The sequence below is a fragment of the Pteropus alecto genome, unplaced genomic scaffold, assembly GCF_000325575.1.
Source record: "Pteropus alecto unplaced genomic scaffold, ASM32557v1 scaffold7, whole genome shotgun sequence".
NCBI lineage: Eukaryota > Metazoa > Chordata > Mammalia > Chiroptera > Pteropodidae > Pteropus > Pteropus alecto.
The window spans coordinates 32377265-32393983 of record NW_006494614.1 but is presented as its reverse complement, the minus strand read 5'-3'; the positions used below and the strand labels follow the sequence as shown (position 1 = coordinate 32393983).

At 33.3% G+C, this 16719-nt stretch overlaps 1 protein-coding gene across 1 annotated transcript in view; it reads left to right on the top strand.

The window, feature by feature from the left end:
* MLIP (muscular LMNA interacting protein) overlaps positions 1-16719 on the top strand; it is a 208336-nt gene that overhangs the window by 160261 nt on the left and 31356 nt on the right. Inside the window, exon 11 of the mRNA XM_015600293.2 lies at positions 5397-5525. Within this exon, the coding sequence (XP_015455779.1) occupies positions 5397-5525 (129 nt within the window). The remainder of the gene's footprint in view (positions 1-5396; positions 5526-16719) is intronic.

Below are 16719 nucleotides of genomic sequence, written 5' to 3'. Positions count from 1 at the left end.
CTCTTATCTCTGATGGTGGAGCTCACCAACCCACTCTCCTTCTCTGGTTCTGTATTGGTGAAAGGCAGTGTGGACCTTCTATCCTGCAAAGTTTTCTCTTCCTGGGCTATACTGTAATCAAAAATTTAATTCAGGAAAAATAATGAAAGACCCGAAGCTGTGCTTCCATATTGGTTTTTAGCCAACATACTGGACTTCTGTCTGTCAGTTAATTTATTCATTCTTCAAATATTTATTTAGCATGGTTCTAGGTGTTGAAGATACGAAAGAGAACAAAACAATGATCTCTGGCCTCACACAGTTTGCATTCTGGTATAGAAAGAAATATGACAAACATAACTGATGTCAGATTATGATAAGTACTATGAAAAAAAAAAGCAGGAAAGGAGAAGAGGTGGGTATTGAAATCCTGGAAAGGGAGAAAAGAGTTCAGATAAAGTAAGAGCAATTGCAGACTCCCAGAGAAGCGAATATCATAGTGTGTGCTAGAGTGGAGAGAGTAATGGGATTAGAGGGATAGTAGCAGTAGATTAGATTGGAAAGGCAGGATCTGATTGGGGATAGAAAAGATTGAGTCATACGGCATATTGTAGGCATGCTTGCTGACATTGCAAGGGTTTTAGTTTTTATTATAAATGAAAATGTGAAGCATTAGAAAGCTTTGAGAAGAGTTGAGTGATATGGCTTGACTTATACTGTTATGGTTTTGTGGTTCACTCAACTGGATTATCAGCTTTCTGAGAAAAAGATTTTGTCTTTCTCATCTCTGTAGACACTACAGTTTCTGACATAGACTAGATTCCAGTTGGAAAAATGGCTCCAGAGTATATCTGATAGAAGTATGTTTCAGAGCTTTGAAACAACAGTTTTGATTTTGAGGCATTTTTAAAATGTCTTACATCCAGTGTAAATAAGTTCTCAGTGGGTTTATCATAATAAATTAAAATTTGCCATTTGAAGAACCTTCTCGTTGTTCTTTCTGTGCCCTTTGTGCTGACTATGAGAATTATTACTCGTTTTTATTTCTCCGCTTAGACTGGAAAGAAAATTATAGAGTTGCTTTACCTGGCATCATAAGAATGATATTTATGTGTATCGGTCTTGAGCCTGCCTCTTCTGTAGATTCTGTAGCAGACAGAAATGAAAGAATGACCTCTTTGGGCTAGTTTAGTTGTAATATTGCTGGACAATAACGATCTTATAGTAGCTCACATTTATAAATGCTTCCAACTTGATTCAACTAATTCCCTTTGTTTTTGTTTGGACAAAGACTTAGCAAATTAGATTTTCAAGAATTAGAGAACCAAAGTCTACTTAAGTCTGAAGATATCAGGGGACTATGAACAAAGATGTAATATAGATTAGAAATTAATAAAGGGCAGTCTATTCTAAAGCTTCTCCTTTAGTCTGAAGGTAGAAGCTCAAAGTTAAAGAGATATCTCTCAGTCAGCAGACCAAGGAAGATTTACCTCTGAGTGGGCAGCATGACATTTTAATGAGATGAATTCTAGTTGAGTGGCTTTCAGTTTTTAATGAGCACATGAATCGCCCAGGGATTTTGTTAAAATGCAGATTCTGATTCAGTAGGTCTGGGGTAGGGCCCAAGTTTTGGGACCTCGAACAGATTCTGAGGTGAGGCTGATGCTGCTGGTCTATAGTCCCCATTCTGAGTGGCAAGGTACTAGCAGACACCTTATTTGGATGGAGCCATTAGTTTACTAGGCTTCAGTGTAGTCTTTAGCAAATGTAGGTTATGTGGCTATTTGACATTGAAGAACAAGGTATTAGGAAGAGCAGAGAGGAAGTTAACTAATATTCCAAGAGAGCTTTATGTGTGCCAGCAACAGCACCAATGGCTTCATATATGATCTTTTATACACTTTCTAAAAGACACTTTAATACCCTTGCTTGAATGATGGATTTGAATACTCAGAAACAAGCCTTATGCAATAACTATTCTCGAGGTGGCATGAGGGTAAATAATGTGTCATTACTCATTATTAAAAGACCTAATTATGAATTAGAATTATAACTCTTTAGCAGATGGTCGAGACAGGTCGAATGGCTTTTTCAAGGTCATATAGTCTGTTAACACTTTTGCAAAATCTAAAATATATGTACTTGATACTTTCCTCCCAGCAGTATCTGCTTCTTAGGAGTGGATTTTTAACTAAGTCCAGAGAGATCTCAGTATAAATTTTGATATCTTGGCCACATAAACTACAGGGTTCTTCAGGAGGTGGAGTGTGGGATGTGTGTGTGTGTGTGTGTGTGTGTGTGTGTGTGTGTGTGTGTAAAGAATAGAGAACATATAGATTTGTATATTGAATAGAAGTACGTCGGGTCCTACAATTTTCCAGGAATGTTCTATTGGCTGGAATGCTGATTCCACCTAAAGGAAAGAGAAACTGGATTTAGGAAGAAAAGTGAAACGAAAAATAAGATGACATAGACTGAGGAAACAATGGTAAAATCAAGGATGTGCCAGTTGTTATTGATTGGACAGAGGAAATTATAGAGACATTGGTGTTTAAAATGATTTAAATTTCTATGTTCTCTCTCTTTCTCCATTTCCCCCCTCACCCCAGAGAAGGCATAGGAGTAATTAAAATCATGGGTTTAATTAGACCACATTTAGTCTTAACTTCTTTATATATTAACTGCATGACTTTGGCTTGTGACTCATTCTCTCAGCCTGTCACAGAGTTGTAGATAATTAATCAGTGAGATAATCTAGCTAAAACATTGAATACAGTGCATTTGGGTCAATGGGAGGATGATGGTGTAATTAGCTGCAACAAGTCCTTAAAGATTTTGAAGCTGGTTTCAAAGCATGTAGAATAGTATGAGCAATATGCAGAGGTTGCCATGAACATGATTTGTTGGTATATCATCATTATGAAAGTGCATGAGTACAGAATTGAGCCACCAGGGTGCTATTTCCAATTTGAATAAATACTGAGAGACAGTTGGGTATGGAGATTACGGTTAAAGATTATAGGGAGCAAATAGTAAACAGTGTCAAAGGCAAACTATGTCTAATCTTTTGCCAAAGTTGATCTCCATGTCTATGTAATACTGACTACTAAGTGACAATAAATTAAGGTGCAGGAGCAAATTAGGACTAAAAAAATGAGGTGATAAATATAATGTAAGAATTAGGGTAACTATATCAAGACCAAGTAAGCAAAACAGAACGAGTAAAACTCCAAGACTTCAGGTAGACCAAGCCTAGGGATTCGAGAAAAGAGAATGTGGAAAATCTTGTAAAGTAAAAGAAATAGAGAAAAAAATATCATTGTTACATTTCAGTCAACTATCAATTCATGGAATTCATAGGAACTAAGGAGCATAAAGTCTGGTAGAGAAACAAATATTGTTCATTAGTAATTCTGACACTGAAGATGCCTGATATCCAACTAACCAGAAGAATTTTTTCTGGTCTCACCTTTGAGGATGATGATCCCAAAAGAGATTACCTGAGTGAAAGGTTTCAGGACAAGATAATCCAAAACACCTTCCTGCTAGCAATCCAAAACATGACCAGTGATCATGTTTCTCCGGTAGAGGGATTCTCTTACCATATCAAATACTCCTGGTCAAATTTCTTCTATCTGCTTTTGTCTTTCTGAATACTGCTGCCAAGTTTTGCTCCTAAAGCTCAATGTTGGTTTTAGAATCTGGTGTTGGCCCTGAGTATTGGAGTTTTTGTATTGATTTCCTGCCTCACAAAGGAGTAGGAGGTAAGGAGAAGGCACAGGAGTAGGATCAGAAGGAAGGAGACATGAAACAGGAAGTCAAGTGGAAAAGAGAGACAGGAAATCTCAACAATTTAGGATCACGACTCAGCTATCAGGCATCTCCCAGTAACTACTTGGGCTTTGTTCTTGTGTTGAGTTTACTGTTCTCACATGTATAGTCAACTATGTGACTTCGCGTGTAATTGGATGATACTTGCTCATTTTTTCCCCCTTGAGAGAAATCAGAGTTTCTTACGTGGGAGATATTTCTCAGCCTGGGGAAGACAGAGACTTTTCTCAATCTGTATTTCCTCGGTTGGCATATATAAAAGACAACTGGAAAATGTCAATTGAAAAAAGGTATTGTAGAGTGGCATTTATTCAAGACTCAAAATATTTCAAGCAGTTTATAGAGCAGAGAGATTGATGCAGTCCCTTAAGGCTTAACTTGTGAGCATCAGCATTGACTGAGGAGAACTAATTTACTATTTCCCGAAAGGAAATAGGGTTGAGAAGAATGATTACAGCAAAATGCTTAAACAGAAAAAGTGTCACAACTTTTTATTGAATTCTTGTTTGGGATGTTTTTGTAAACTTATCAATCATTTTGTGACATTTTACAGTGTAAAAGGTTTTAGTGTTTGTGAAACATCATTTTGAAATTGCCCCAAACTAGATTTCTCTTTCTTTCTCTTTCATCAAACTGACATTGGGTACAGGTTTATGAAACTTGAATGACTGGTCTATTAGCTAAAATTCTTTCGATGGCAAGTTACAGAAGTAAACTTGACTGGAAAGAAAAATGCAAATCTAGCGTAAAAGAAAAGGAAAGTCTTAGGAACCCTCAAGACAAGAAATCCAGCTGGGTCCCGGGAATGTTTTGGAATTCCATTCCGGAAAGCCCTCAAATGTGTCTTCTCTCTGGGCTGCCTCTCCATGCACTTTCTCCATCTTTCTTAATGTCATCAGATCTGCTTTATGGCAGACTCAGGCTTTCCTATGCCTCCCAAGTTGACATATAATTTTAATCTCCTAAAGTGACTGCAGAACAGTTTAAATTCTTATTCCACATTCTTAGGAGAGAAAATCTGTTTGCTACTTACCGCACTGCTCACCTTCTTAGGTCAGAAGGCCACCCCTGGTTTCATCACACATAATATGAACATGGTTTTGGAGGGCCTCGGTCTGTGGATTTGGGGGCATGGGTAGGGAGCAGTTTCCAGAAAAAGAAATTTGTTATGAGCTTGGTGGATGTGCTAAATTCATCTATCCTACTATGCCCAGAATGAGAATGCTGCTTGGCACTGAGTATAGTCTCAATAAATATTTATCAAATGAAATATTTATTGATTGAATGCACTGGCAAGAATATATAAGAACATGTTTGACTAGATAAATAAAGAAGTTTTTGCATTTTGAACATCATAATAGTCGATCTTTATGAGTCAATTGCTGTAATAGTTAACTGAAAACTAAAGTTATATTAGTTAAAATCATTTGATTCTAGGTTGTTTTTCTGTATTTGAAAAATCATTTTAAAATTTAAAAAATTATAGATTTTTATGAGAACATTTGAAAGACTTAATAACACACATATCAATTTATTTTAATAGTGTTTATTTTCTATTTCTTAAAAATTATGTTATGTTTATGAAGACTAAACCTGGAGTAATTCGCCCGGTACCTGTAAAATCCAAAATATTACTGAAAAAAGAGGAAGAAGTCTATGAACCCAACCCTTTCAGTAAATACCTGGACGATAACAATGACATCTTTTCTGAGCAGGTGAGTATACATGTGAGAAAATCTTTAAAATTTTGATAAATGGCTATATAAAATATAGAAATGGTTTTATGAATAGATAGTATTTGCAAGAAAATGTTCATTTAATTGGAGTACCCTTAGTAGTAAAAAAGATCAAATTTTTATATAATAAAATAAATTCTTATATACTTCTAGGATGATATTTTGAAGTATTTCTGTGTTTTTTTTTATTAAAAATTTTCTACCTACTGCTGGTATTATTCTGGGGTCTAAGACATTACTCTCTATAAAGATATCATGAAGTCACTGGTTGCATGTCTTACATAGGTATTGTATACTTACTTCTAAAATCCTGTTTCCTTTTGAAGAGATGTGATGTTTTAGAGTTGGTTTATTAGTACATTTTACAAAAGATCTATCGTTTGGATTTATATTAACATAGTAGAGATGATGTGATCCCCTAGATTGAGCAGTATTAGTTAGGGGATAGGTTCCCAAGTTATCTAAGGTTTTATTATTCATTAGGTTTATGAGTAAAAAGATATATTATCTTTCTTTTGTACATCCTATATGTTGGAGGAGGTATAATGGAATGTTGTTAATGGTGCTTTGTAAGATATTTAGGAAAATATAAAATTACACATTTATACAACTTCTTAAATTATTTCAAATAAAAAATTTATATATTAATTTTTATTAAAATATAACAGCTAGGCATGGTTATATATTTTATATCTCAAACATTACATAAATAAGCAATGTAAGTAATCCACAAATATTTTTGGATACAACTAGGACTTGTAAGATCACCACATTTAATAACCTACAATAAAATAGACTTATAAAGGAACATAGGTTATACCCTCTTTAAATTTTAGTTTGAAAGTGACAACTAATGATATTCTTGAAAATATAAATGACATTCGTATTTATAAAAATAAAGAATCTCTTATCTCCACACATTAGCTCTGTAACACTGAGCAAGTTTCTCCTATCTAGACTTCAATTTCTTAATGTATAAAATGAAGCAAAGTTGGGTGCTTTCTAAGGATCCTTCAAATTCTAAAATTTAGGTTACTTAAAATCTAAGATTAATCCTGACTGGATCTGAAGTCCTTATGTAGCCTTGAAAAAGTTAGATATAAATACTTTCTCATGATTCGCTATAGTTTTTGTTTATAAAATGAGATGAAAATATTTTCTGTTTATTCTGTTTATTTGGATATCAGTGAAGGCTGATATGATTTTGATAAGTTAAAAATTTTAGAAGGCACTAGTATCATTGAAATGCTAATTAGAAGAAATTACTTTTATTTAATGAAATAAAATAGAATTCACAATTTAAATTAGAGAAATTATAGATATATATAGTATGTGTGTACATATATATATATATATACACACACACACACACACACACACACACACACACACACATACACATGTCTTCACTAATTCTACACATAACAGAAATGGAAATTCCTGTTGAAAAGCATATTTCTATCATCAACAAAATATTTATTAAATATCTATTTTTTGTATGACATAATATGTTAGAGGCTTAATGTGATATTTTAGACAGTATGAAATCAGTATAAAATTTTTATATAAAAGTCAACTAGTCTTTTTTTTACAAAAATGCCAATAGTTAGAATAAAGTTCATGTACTATCTATGTAACATACATTCTTTAAAATTTGATCTAATGCTATAATAAAACAATTTTGTCTGTATCAGAATAATTTCAAATTTATGCATTTAACTTATAACAAGATTCTTTGTAGAATATCAAGTTAATCTACCTATAATTTATCACAATTTGCTGTCCTCTGAAATGATAAATTCCATTCTTAAGTGTAGGAAATTTTTGTCATTAAAAGGAGTTGCCATTTCTTTCCTTTCTCTGACTATGTAGCAAGTTTAAAGCTCTGTTAATGTACAACATAAATCTATTTCCAAATAGTTTGTTGAAAATTTGAGCTCTTTTACAAATAAGGTGTTGCAGGACTAATTTTATTTATATTTTCTTTCAACCAATTTATTCTTGCGTGCATCCCAATTTCCGCTGGAATGTGGGAAGTAATAGGAGTCTGTAGATTGTTGGAAATGAAATAAGTCTAGCCTACTACTTAAAAGAGAAAGGCAAATACCGTATAATTTCACTTATATGTGGAATCTAAAGAACAATATAAATGAACAAGCAAAACAGAAACTGACTCATAGATACAGATAACAAACTGATAGTTGCCAGATGGGACAGGGGTAGCGGATGAGGTGAAAAAAGGTAAAGGAATTAAGAAGTACAAATTGGTAATTACAAAATAGTCATGGGGATGTAAAGTACAGCAGAGGGAATATAGTCAATAATATTGTAATAACCATGTCTGGTGCCAGGTGGGTACTAGACTTATTGATGGGATCGCTTCATAAATTATATAAATGTTTAACCAGTGTGCTGTACACCTGAAATTAATATAAACTAATATTGGATGTTAATAGTAATTGAAAAAAATAAATTAAAAAAGTGAATTCCAAACTTTTCTTGGTCTTAGTCATTGACCTTGCATGAGAGAGAAAACATAATAGAACCACGGGGTCACTGCACACAGGGAAACTGTGTAGACTATCAACTAGCCTCTTTATATTGAATTCCAACTACCATCTCACCAGGTCCAGAATCTACAATGGAGGCAGATACCAAAGACAGCTCACAAGTGTAGATGCTTAGATCTGCTTAAAAAATAAATCGAGTAACAACAATTTATAATCTCACGTTGCTACTTCATCAGAACTTCAATAGAAGAGAGAGTACTCAAATTTAGTTTCAGTCACTATTGTGTTCTCTTCTACTGCTGCCACAGAATAAATTGAATGGTTCCAAACTCAGTTGCTGTCACCCACCCATGTAATGGAAAATTCTGCAGCCAGAATGTTGGGCCAAATTGAAGCAGCTCACATTCACTAATCTGCCTTGTACTGGGGACAGTTCCACATGACAGGAGATGTTGGATGAGATTGTTAAGTCAATAAATTTCCCCTAGCAGCTTAACTGCCGTAAATATGATTTCTAAACTCTCTGTTACAAAACGTCAGACAGTAAAGAGGATGAGACTAGATGAAAATGTATTTACTGTAGCTGAAGAAAGTACAACTGGGCAGCCTTTTGAACTGATAATGAACTGAAAATTTGCCTGGAGACGGCCTCTGAGAGCTAAAAGCAAAGTTTGAAACTACATGCATAATTAAGTAATTGAGACTTATTAATTAACAACTTTTACATCAAAATGGCATAGGTCAGGAAGCATCATTCTGTATTGATAGATTTAAAAAAAATTCTTCAGAGTAAAATTTATGCTTCCTGAAATTACCTTTAAATTCATTATTGTATCAATCTGGGCTTCTTTGGAGTTATTATAAATTATCCTCATTCTCCACATATGGATTTAAAACTATGATGATGTCCTTTGAAGCATAGTTCTATTGATAATAAAATCAATTCACTGATGAGAGTTAAGAAACTAAAGGCCGAATGATTTTTAGTTTTTCTGACTACTTGTGAGTTCGCAAAATGTACTGATTGCTTTTTGGTCACTTAAAGTATCTAATTAGGTGACTTGAAGATATTTAATTAAATAAATCTTTATTGATTCTTTCAATAAAGATTTTTAATTTAATATAAAAAGCAGTTGCTAAATTCAGTTATATAAGATATTCTCTCTCATATTTTTATAAATTAGTAATTTAACTCATGGTATTAGATATGTCATTTCCATATTAAAGCCCTAGAAAAATGTACAAAAAAGGTTTGGATAGAATTAAACAGAGAATATTGTTGTTTCATGTGATCTTCCCAGAAATGTTTTCTTTTCTTATTTTTTTTTTACATGAGACTGATTCCCAGTGCATATGCCTCTCAAATTTTATTTTCCTTTGAATTTGTTTCAATAGGGAAAATAACATGCTTACGTGTGAAAATGACCATTTAGCAAATTTCCTCCATATCATTTCACAGAAAACATAGAAGGATAATTATAGGAAATTTTCTTTGTTGTAGTATTTTCATTCTTTCTTTTCTTCTGATTTTTCTTAGATACCTGATTTGCTTTCCTTGTTTACCAAACTCTCTGCTTGACATTCAATTTTGATGATTATGTGGGTGACTTTTAGATTTCTATGTAATGAGTCATCAAATTATATTTCCACTGTGACCTTCACTTTTACTTCTTTATGTCGACGAGGTGTTAATATTACAGGGCAAATAACTTTCTCATAAGGTGAAACTGACAATATTGCCTTTTATTTTGAATGACTTCTGGTTTCATCACAAATTGCTACCTTTTCAACATTTATTTCTCAGTCAAAATGGTTTATTGTCTTTTGTCATAAAATTATCTCATCATTGCTAACCTTTTATTAAGAAATATTTTTCAGATTAAAATGTTTAATTTTTTAGATCTAGAAGTGATTAAGCAGTTTGCTAAATTGTTTTAAAGGGGAGAGAGAATTGGAATTCCTTGTAGTGTAACATTTCTTCTGAAAGAGTTAAGAGATTTGGCTTTTTAAGTTTTGCCATGTTTTCATTTATTCAAGTAATAAAATCCTCGTGAATTTTTTCTTCCTCCTTTTTGTCTTCCTTCCTTCCTTCCTTTTTTCCTTCCTTCCTTCCTTCCCTCCTCTATATGTAATAGGTAATAAACAATTTATAATAAATAACTTATATACTATACGTAATAGATATTTTGTCATTAATAAAATAAACTATTTTCTTAGTTTTATATATTTTTTAAAAAGTCTCCTACAGAGACAATATTTGCATTCTCTATGATATAATCAGAATGGATCACCTCTTCAAATTTAGGATTTTATCTCTCTCTTTTTAGGCTTTAGCTTTCTCTTGACCTTGTGTTTGAATCAAGGTCAGAAGATTAGAACAAAAGGACCGTAATTTCCTGTTGCAATGTCTACATTGCTAAGGGAGGTTTCTTTTCTGTACCCTTTCTCTCACCTCATATAGGGTTAAGAATCTTAAAGATATTTTTACATGCTTTAAAACGAACACAAAAAAGACATATTTGTCACTTCTATCATAATAGAATTACACTAATAATTCTAATAATTAGGTAAGCAACTGAATTCTGATCTTTGGTTAATGTCTGAAGCATTAGTTGCTTAATAAATGCTTAGTAAATAAATAGTGTCTGACTATATCCCAATCAGCTGGGAAACAATGACAATCTGAAAGGTTTATGCAAATGTGTTCTATGTTTTGTTAACCCATGACGTCCCCAGATATCTTTACCTAAGAGAGATGGTCATTGCTATATTTAGAACGTCTTATAGAAAGTATAATCCAGTTTTAAAATAAGGCCTTGTTAAAATAGAATTAAAACTTCTATATTGGTTTCATCTGAAAAGTACTAGACAATAGTTAGAATGTCAAAAGAGAAGGCATCTGTGTAAAATAATTTTAAGTAATAGCCAAAGTAAGTGTTATTCAGAAATTAGAAAGTTTTATTTGTTGGCGTGAGAAAAAGATGCATTCTTATGTTTTATTTCACAGGAATCTCTATACAAAAACTTCTTAAAATTCTGAGTCAAGGTCAACCTGTGAATAGAATTGTAGATGGTTACAATCACATGCCTTTGATATGGTTTTGTATTGTGATACATAAGACAATTTTGGTAAAACTAGTGCCCCTTTCCTAGGACACTGTCTACAATAATCTCTTCCCTCCCTCCATACATAATTTGAATTCCACAACTGCCTTAAAATGATTTGGAAGATAGTTATTACTAAGTATCCTTAAGAAATGCAGTCAGTCAGAGTAAAGGGCTTGCGATTTTCTTTAATGAATATTTTCTTTGATCTATGAGAAGTGGAATCAAGGTAGAACGTATAGACGAGAACATAGTAAAATTGGATGTAGTCTTTGAACATGTATGCTACGATTGATGTGTTTGAAACATACATTATAATCTCTTAATTGTTGGAGAGATTATACTTTAAAGTGTGAATGAGATTAGACAGACTTTGAATGATGACAAATTTCAGGGTCACAGAAAGATATATAAGTTAGAAGATGAGTTATGTGAAGAGTTGGGAATCTTTACTTCCTTTCTGTGATCCAAGATAAAGTAGGATATTAAGGCAGAGAAAACAATAAATCCAAATGAGAAGAGTAACCAATAGAATGCATAGAAGAGAATGAGGTAGGGAACTAAAACTGTTAAATAAACTGCTTTTTGATTCCCTTAAAAAAAGAAAAAAACAAATGCAGCTTGAGTAATCTAGCCTATAGAAACTAAAATCAGGCTGGTGAAATAGATCGTTTAAAATAAATACTATATGGAAAAAAGAAAACAAGATTTTTAAAAAATGTATTTTTCTGTATTTCAAAGCCTACATAGAAAGGAAGATGTGTCATAAATTTATAAATTAAAAATAAGTGATTTCTTAGAGATAGGAGAACTGTAGGTTTGTAGAGTTTTTCAAAATAATGTTCTAATCTCCAAAAATGAACATCCTAAGTGAAATTTAATCTATTATAGCTCAACCATCCAAATATCAATTTGTCTAGTGGACCTTTAGATCTTTAACATTTTTTTCTTTTTACCTTACTTTCCCTAGAAAATAGAACACTGCATTTGATTAGAAAATAAACAATTTATCAGGAACTGAATTATCAGTTATTTTTATCTAGTAGAATTGAGAGGCTTAGCATATTTACCTGCTCAAATAAAAGCAAGTATATATGATATTCTATTGAGTAAGTTCAGAAAAATAGAGGTGTTTTTCTCAATCTTTGGCTGAATAGTTTCCAGGAGTTTCAGGCTCTCAGGAATTGCTTTTGGTCAAAAGACTGGCCATTCACAGTGTATTTATAGGGTCAGGCTAGTTTCACTTTCCCATTTTAGAGTTCATATTCAGGCAGGATATGATGATCTTATTCATATGAGTGTGTAATGGAACCAAAGGGAGACTAGGGAAGCTCGGTTTTGCAGAAAGAGCTCTGAAATGTGAGTTCTAGCTGTGATGCTGTGGTAAACTAGCTGTACCTAGTAAATTTGTGAAACATGAACCTCATCAATGAAATGAGATTAGACTAGACCAGTGGTTCTCAACCAGGGTGACATTATGGTTGTCATGACTGGGGAGGTTAGTGCTACTGGCATGTAATGGGCGGAGGCCAAGGAGGTTGTGAAACATCCTACAATGTACAGGACAGTCTTCCCAAACAAAAAAAAAATTATCCTGTCCAAAGTTTTAATAGTGCTGGGGCTGAGAAACCCCTGGACTAGACCATCTCCTGGCTGCCTTCTAGATCCAAGAACGCTATGACCAGTGAAGCTCAATACTGTTCCTACCAGGGGCATTTTAGTTCAACTAACATTAATTAGGTGCCATATTTTTGTTTTAACTAAGAACCTTTCTCTATTTGATATACACAGGAGGTAGGTAAGCCTCTATTTATGGAATCTCCCACAGGCCATAAACTCTGCTCATAATGATAGCCTTGTTTAATAAGGGAACTACATTCTCATTGGCTCTGGATATTTTAGCAAATTGTAGCTTCCTCATCTTTCTAGACCTTTCTTCCTCTTTCTTGTATTTTCCAAATTGTTAGCTTTCAGGGCAATCAACTAAAAGAGAAAATTTTAAAAGTCAGGCAATCTTTATAATAATTAAAATGCATGGTGTTGGATTAAGTCATTCCTGATACTGGACCTTATTATACATCGGCAACAGGAGGGCATTGTACAAAATACTTATGAAGGTCCTTTCTTATTCAAAATTTTGTGTTAATGTATTTAAATATTATTGAAACTCTCCTAATATTTCATATCCTTAGATGATCCAAAAAAAAAAAATGGAAAAAGTAGCAAGAATTACTCAAGTCATAAATTTGGAGATGGAAAGTCTTAACCTATTGTTTAGGTGAAAATTGTGACAAATTGTACCCATTACCATAGAGTTTACTACAACCCTTTTTTTTCCTTTTGGATTGAGCAATTTTGGTTGTGAATCTTTTTTTATTTTGACTTTTCCCTTTCTTTTAAAAATCACTTCCTATTTACTTCTTCTTTATAGAGTATTGAGAAATCATTATAATTTATTATCACTATTTCCCTTTGAATAACTATAACTTTGTTTTGCTTTTCCTTAAACTAAAACTCTGGGAGGAAAGATAATTTCTTTTCGAGATTAAATATATGTATGTGTGTATGTGTGTGTGCGTACGTGTGTGTTTATAGAAAACACATGCACACATATTCGATAGTATTTTTAAGGGTTCTGGTACCTGCTACTTAAATTACTTCTTTTTTTTTGTATTGGCAAACTTGACAGCTATTTTTCTTTTGCAAAATCCTAAGTAGAAAGGCTAAGTTGACAACTTAAAATTTAAACAAAGCTGCTTTTTAAAATGAAAGGGAAGATGCCTTTGCATCTTCCCTTTCATTTCTGGATTTCCAGTTTCTGCATTCTTTAAGTGCAAATGACACTATACTTTGATTTATTTGTTTCATAATCACAAAAGACTTTAGGATAATCCCTGTAAGAAATTTTGGGGATAATTTTTGCTTTTCTATCTTCTTCTGGGAGGTGATGTTAGACTGGGTGACAGGCTCTGTATAAGAAACATAATTTAGTTGCAGAACATCAACCCTTTCACTTAAATTCCTTGTTGAGACAATAATAGTTTCCACGGAACAAAATCTCAAGATATTAAAAACTGTAAGATCATTTTTTCTTAAAATTTTAACACTTCATTAACATGAACAATACGAAAGCTGCAGTTAATGCATCTAAATATATAAATCTTATAACAAGAAGTTTGTAATGGTGTAATATAAAATCTATCTTGTATGTACACAGCGTGCTCCGAATTTCAAAATAGTGAAAGTGGGTTTAAAAAATAAGTTTAAAGACATCTATGCGTTTAGTATCAATAAAGTCAGAATTAGTTCATATTTGTGTGCAGGGTATCTTAGATTTAAAATATTACCCCCAAATAATGAAACCATGGTCAATTCCTATTTGTCCTAACAAAGACAGTGTTTTCTGAAGTAAGTAGTGAATGGCATGCAAGTCAAGAAGAGCACAACAGTTTAATTTTCTACATGTTTTTATAAAGAAGATTCTATCTCCTCACAGTAAGTCAGCGATCTGCGGGGATCAGTCAAGTAACAACTTTTTAAAACAATTTATACTTGGACACTCTCTGCCATTTTGTGAAATAGAATAGTTCTTATGATGAAAGAATCCCTTACTGTTTTAAAATTCAGCCAGTTTCCAAAATTTCCTTTCACTCTCAAAATGACCTCTCTTAGGACTATTTTCCTTCTCCAGATGCACCCAGCAGACACTTCTATTTTGTGGGTCCCATACCAGACTAGACACTGAGAAATTGAGAGTCTTGTCATTTCATCCAGTTTTACTTGGGAATACAGCACATATGTCTTCTCTAACATCTGATTACCCTAATTTATCAGGAATTATTTTAACCACCACCGACTTTACCCCAGGACTCAGCCCACTTGTGATGGTGGAGCATAGGGACCTTTCTCAGTCACACGCTGGGATTTCTAATCTCTTTGCTTCCCTCTATTTCCTCCATCTTCTTATCTCTTGTCTCCTCCCCCAATCTAAGCACACTTTTCATATTCTCACTCTGATTAGTTATGTATTCTTGATGTCCTGGATCCTGGACTTTTGAAACCCAAACCTTTTCTCCATCGAAAGATTACCTCTGCCATGGGTTCCCCAAATCAATTTTGAACCTCAAAATCCAAAAATTGACTCTTTGCTTTCTCTTTGAAATTCTGCCTTAACTGTCACCACCAAAAAATCTTATCCTGAGATATGATTATGAAATTAAGCTTTAGCTGCCTGGATTGGGGAAGGACCACAGAGTATAGGACTATGAGGTTGAAAGAACTAGAGTGTATTCCCTGGCATGTGGTCCTCACAGTGCTATGTACAGCTGTCATTTCCTAACGGATGAGTGTTGCTACTTCTCTCTACACTCATTCTCTTTCCTTCTGCTCTTAGCATTCAACCATGTAACATTTGTGCCAGGCTCTGCAATAGATATGAGTGACTCCATAAGAAAAAAAGAAGATGATCTCTGCCCTCCATGGAGCTTAGAGTCTAGTGGGTTCTAAGTATTCTGAACTTTGGTCTCTATCTCCTTTCTGCGACTCTTAATTTTTAGTTCAAATCAGGATTCAAAATATGAAGCTGTTGCTTTAAGTATGTCTGTTTTTAAAATGCATATGGATTCTTCAAAATTAGGGCTGATAAGCAAGAAGTTATACTATATTCTCAAAATTAAGAGACACTTTATCTTGGCTTGATCTTAATGAAATGTAGATTATTAAAATTTTTGGTAAATTGGGGTTTCTGTGATAGCATCTGTAAAATGTTGATATATCTTGGCTGAAGAAGTCACTCTTTAAGAAATGCATTATAACTGCTCTTGACTTTATGAACAGTGTTGTTTTAAATTAAAACTGTAGCAGAAATGCTATAATTCAGTGTTTAATTGTTATAAACTTCAGGAAGGAAAAGGAAGCTGAAAAGAAGTGCTGCCTTTAAAAAAAGTGTTTTATCAAAGAGGTGGGAAGAAGGGAGTGAGAATGAATTTAAAGGCTTCAATAACTTTACCCAGTGGTGCTCTGCGTTCCCAAAGGCACACTGGGACAGTGGAAGCAAAGAAAAAGTAGATTTTCACCCTTCACTTCCAAACCACACAAAAGGATGTAACTTTAAAATGCCAGGATGCAGAAAAGAGTCTGAGATGTACAGACTTTAATAAAAAGAGCCCATAGTGCCTTAAAATGCCCTTTGGTGTTGCAATGAAAATAGCTTTAGAAATCAGATGGCTGAGTAGAAAGTAGGCTTTTTCGAGAGTGGTGAATGTATCCGATTTGGCTGTAGCATTAATTTTCTGATGTCTCTGTTGATATTTAATGCTGCAGTATCTATAATTCCTTAATAAACAGCTAATTTGTTCACTGCATATTTGCTAATTTCTTTCCAATGAACAAAGATAGTATTTGCTTCATAAATTCTTGTTGTTGAAATTTTGCAGGATATACTGTAATCAATCAAGATAATGAATTCCTTTTAAAATATCAAGCTCCTAAGTAAAGCTTATTTTATTTGGAGAAATTCGTTCTAAGTATTTTTATATTGAAGAAGATAATTCTTAAGT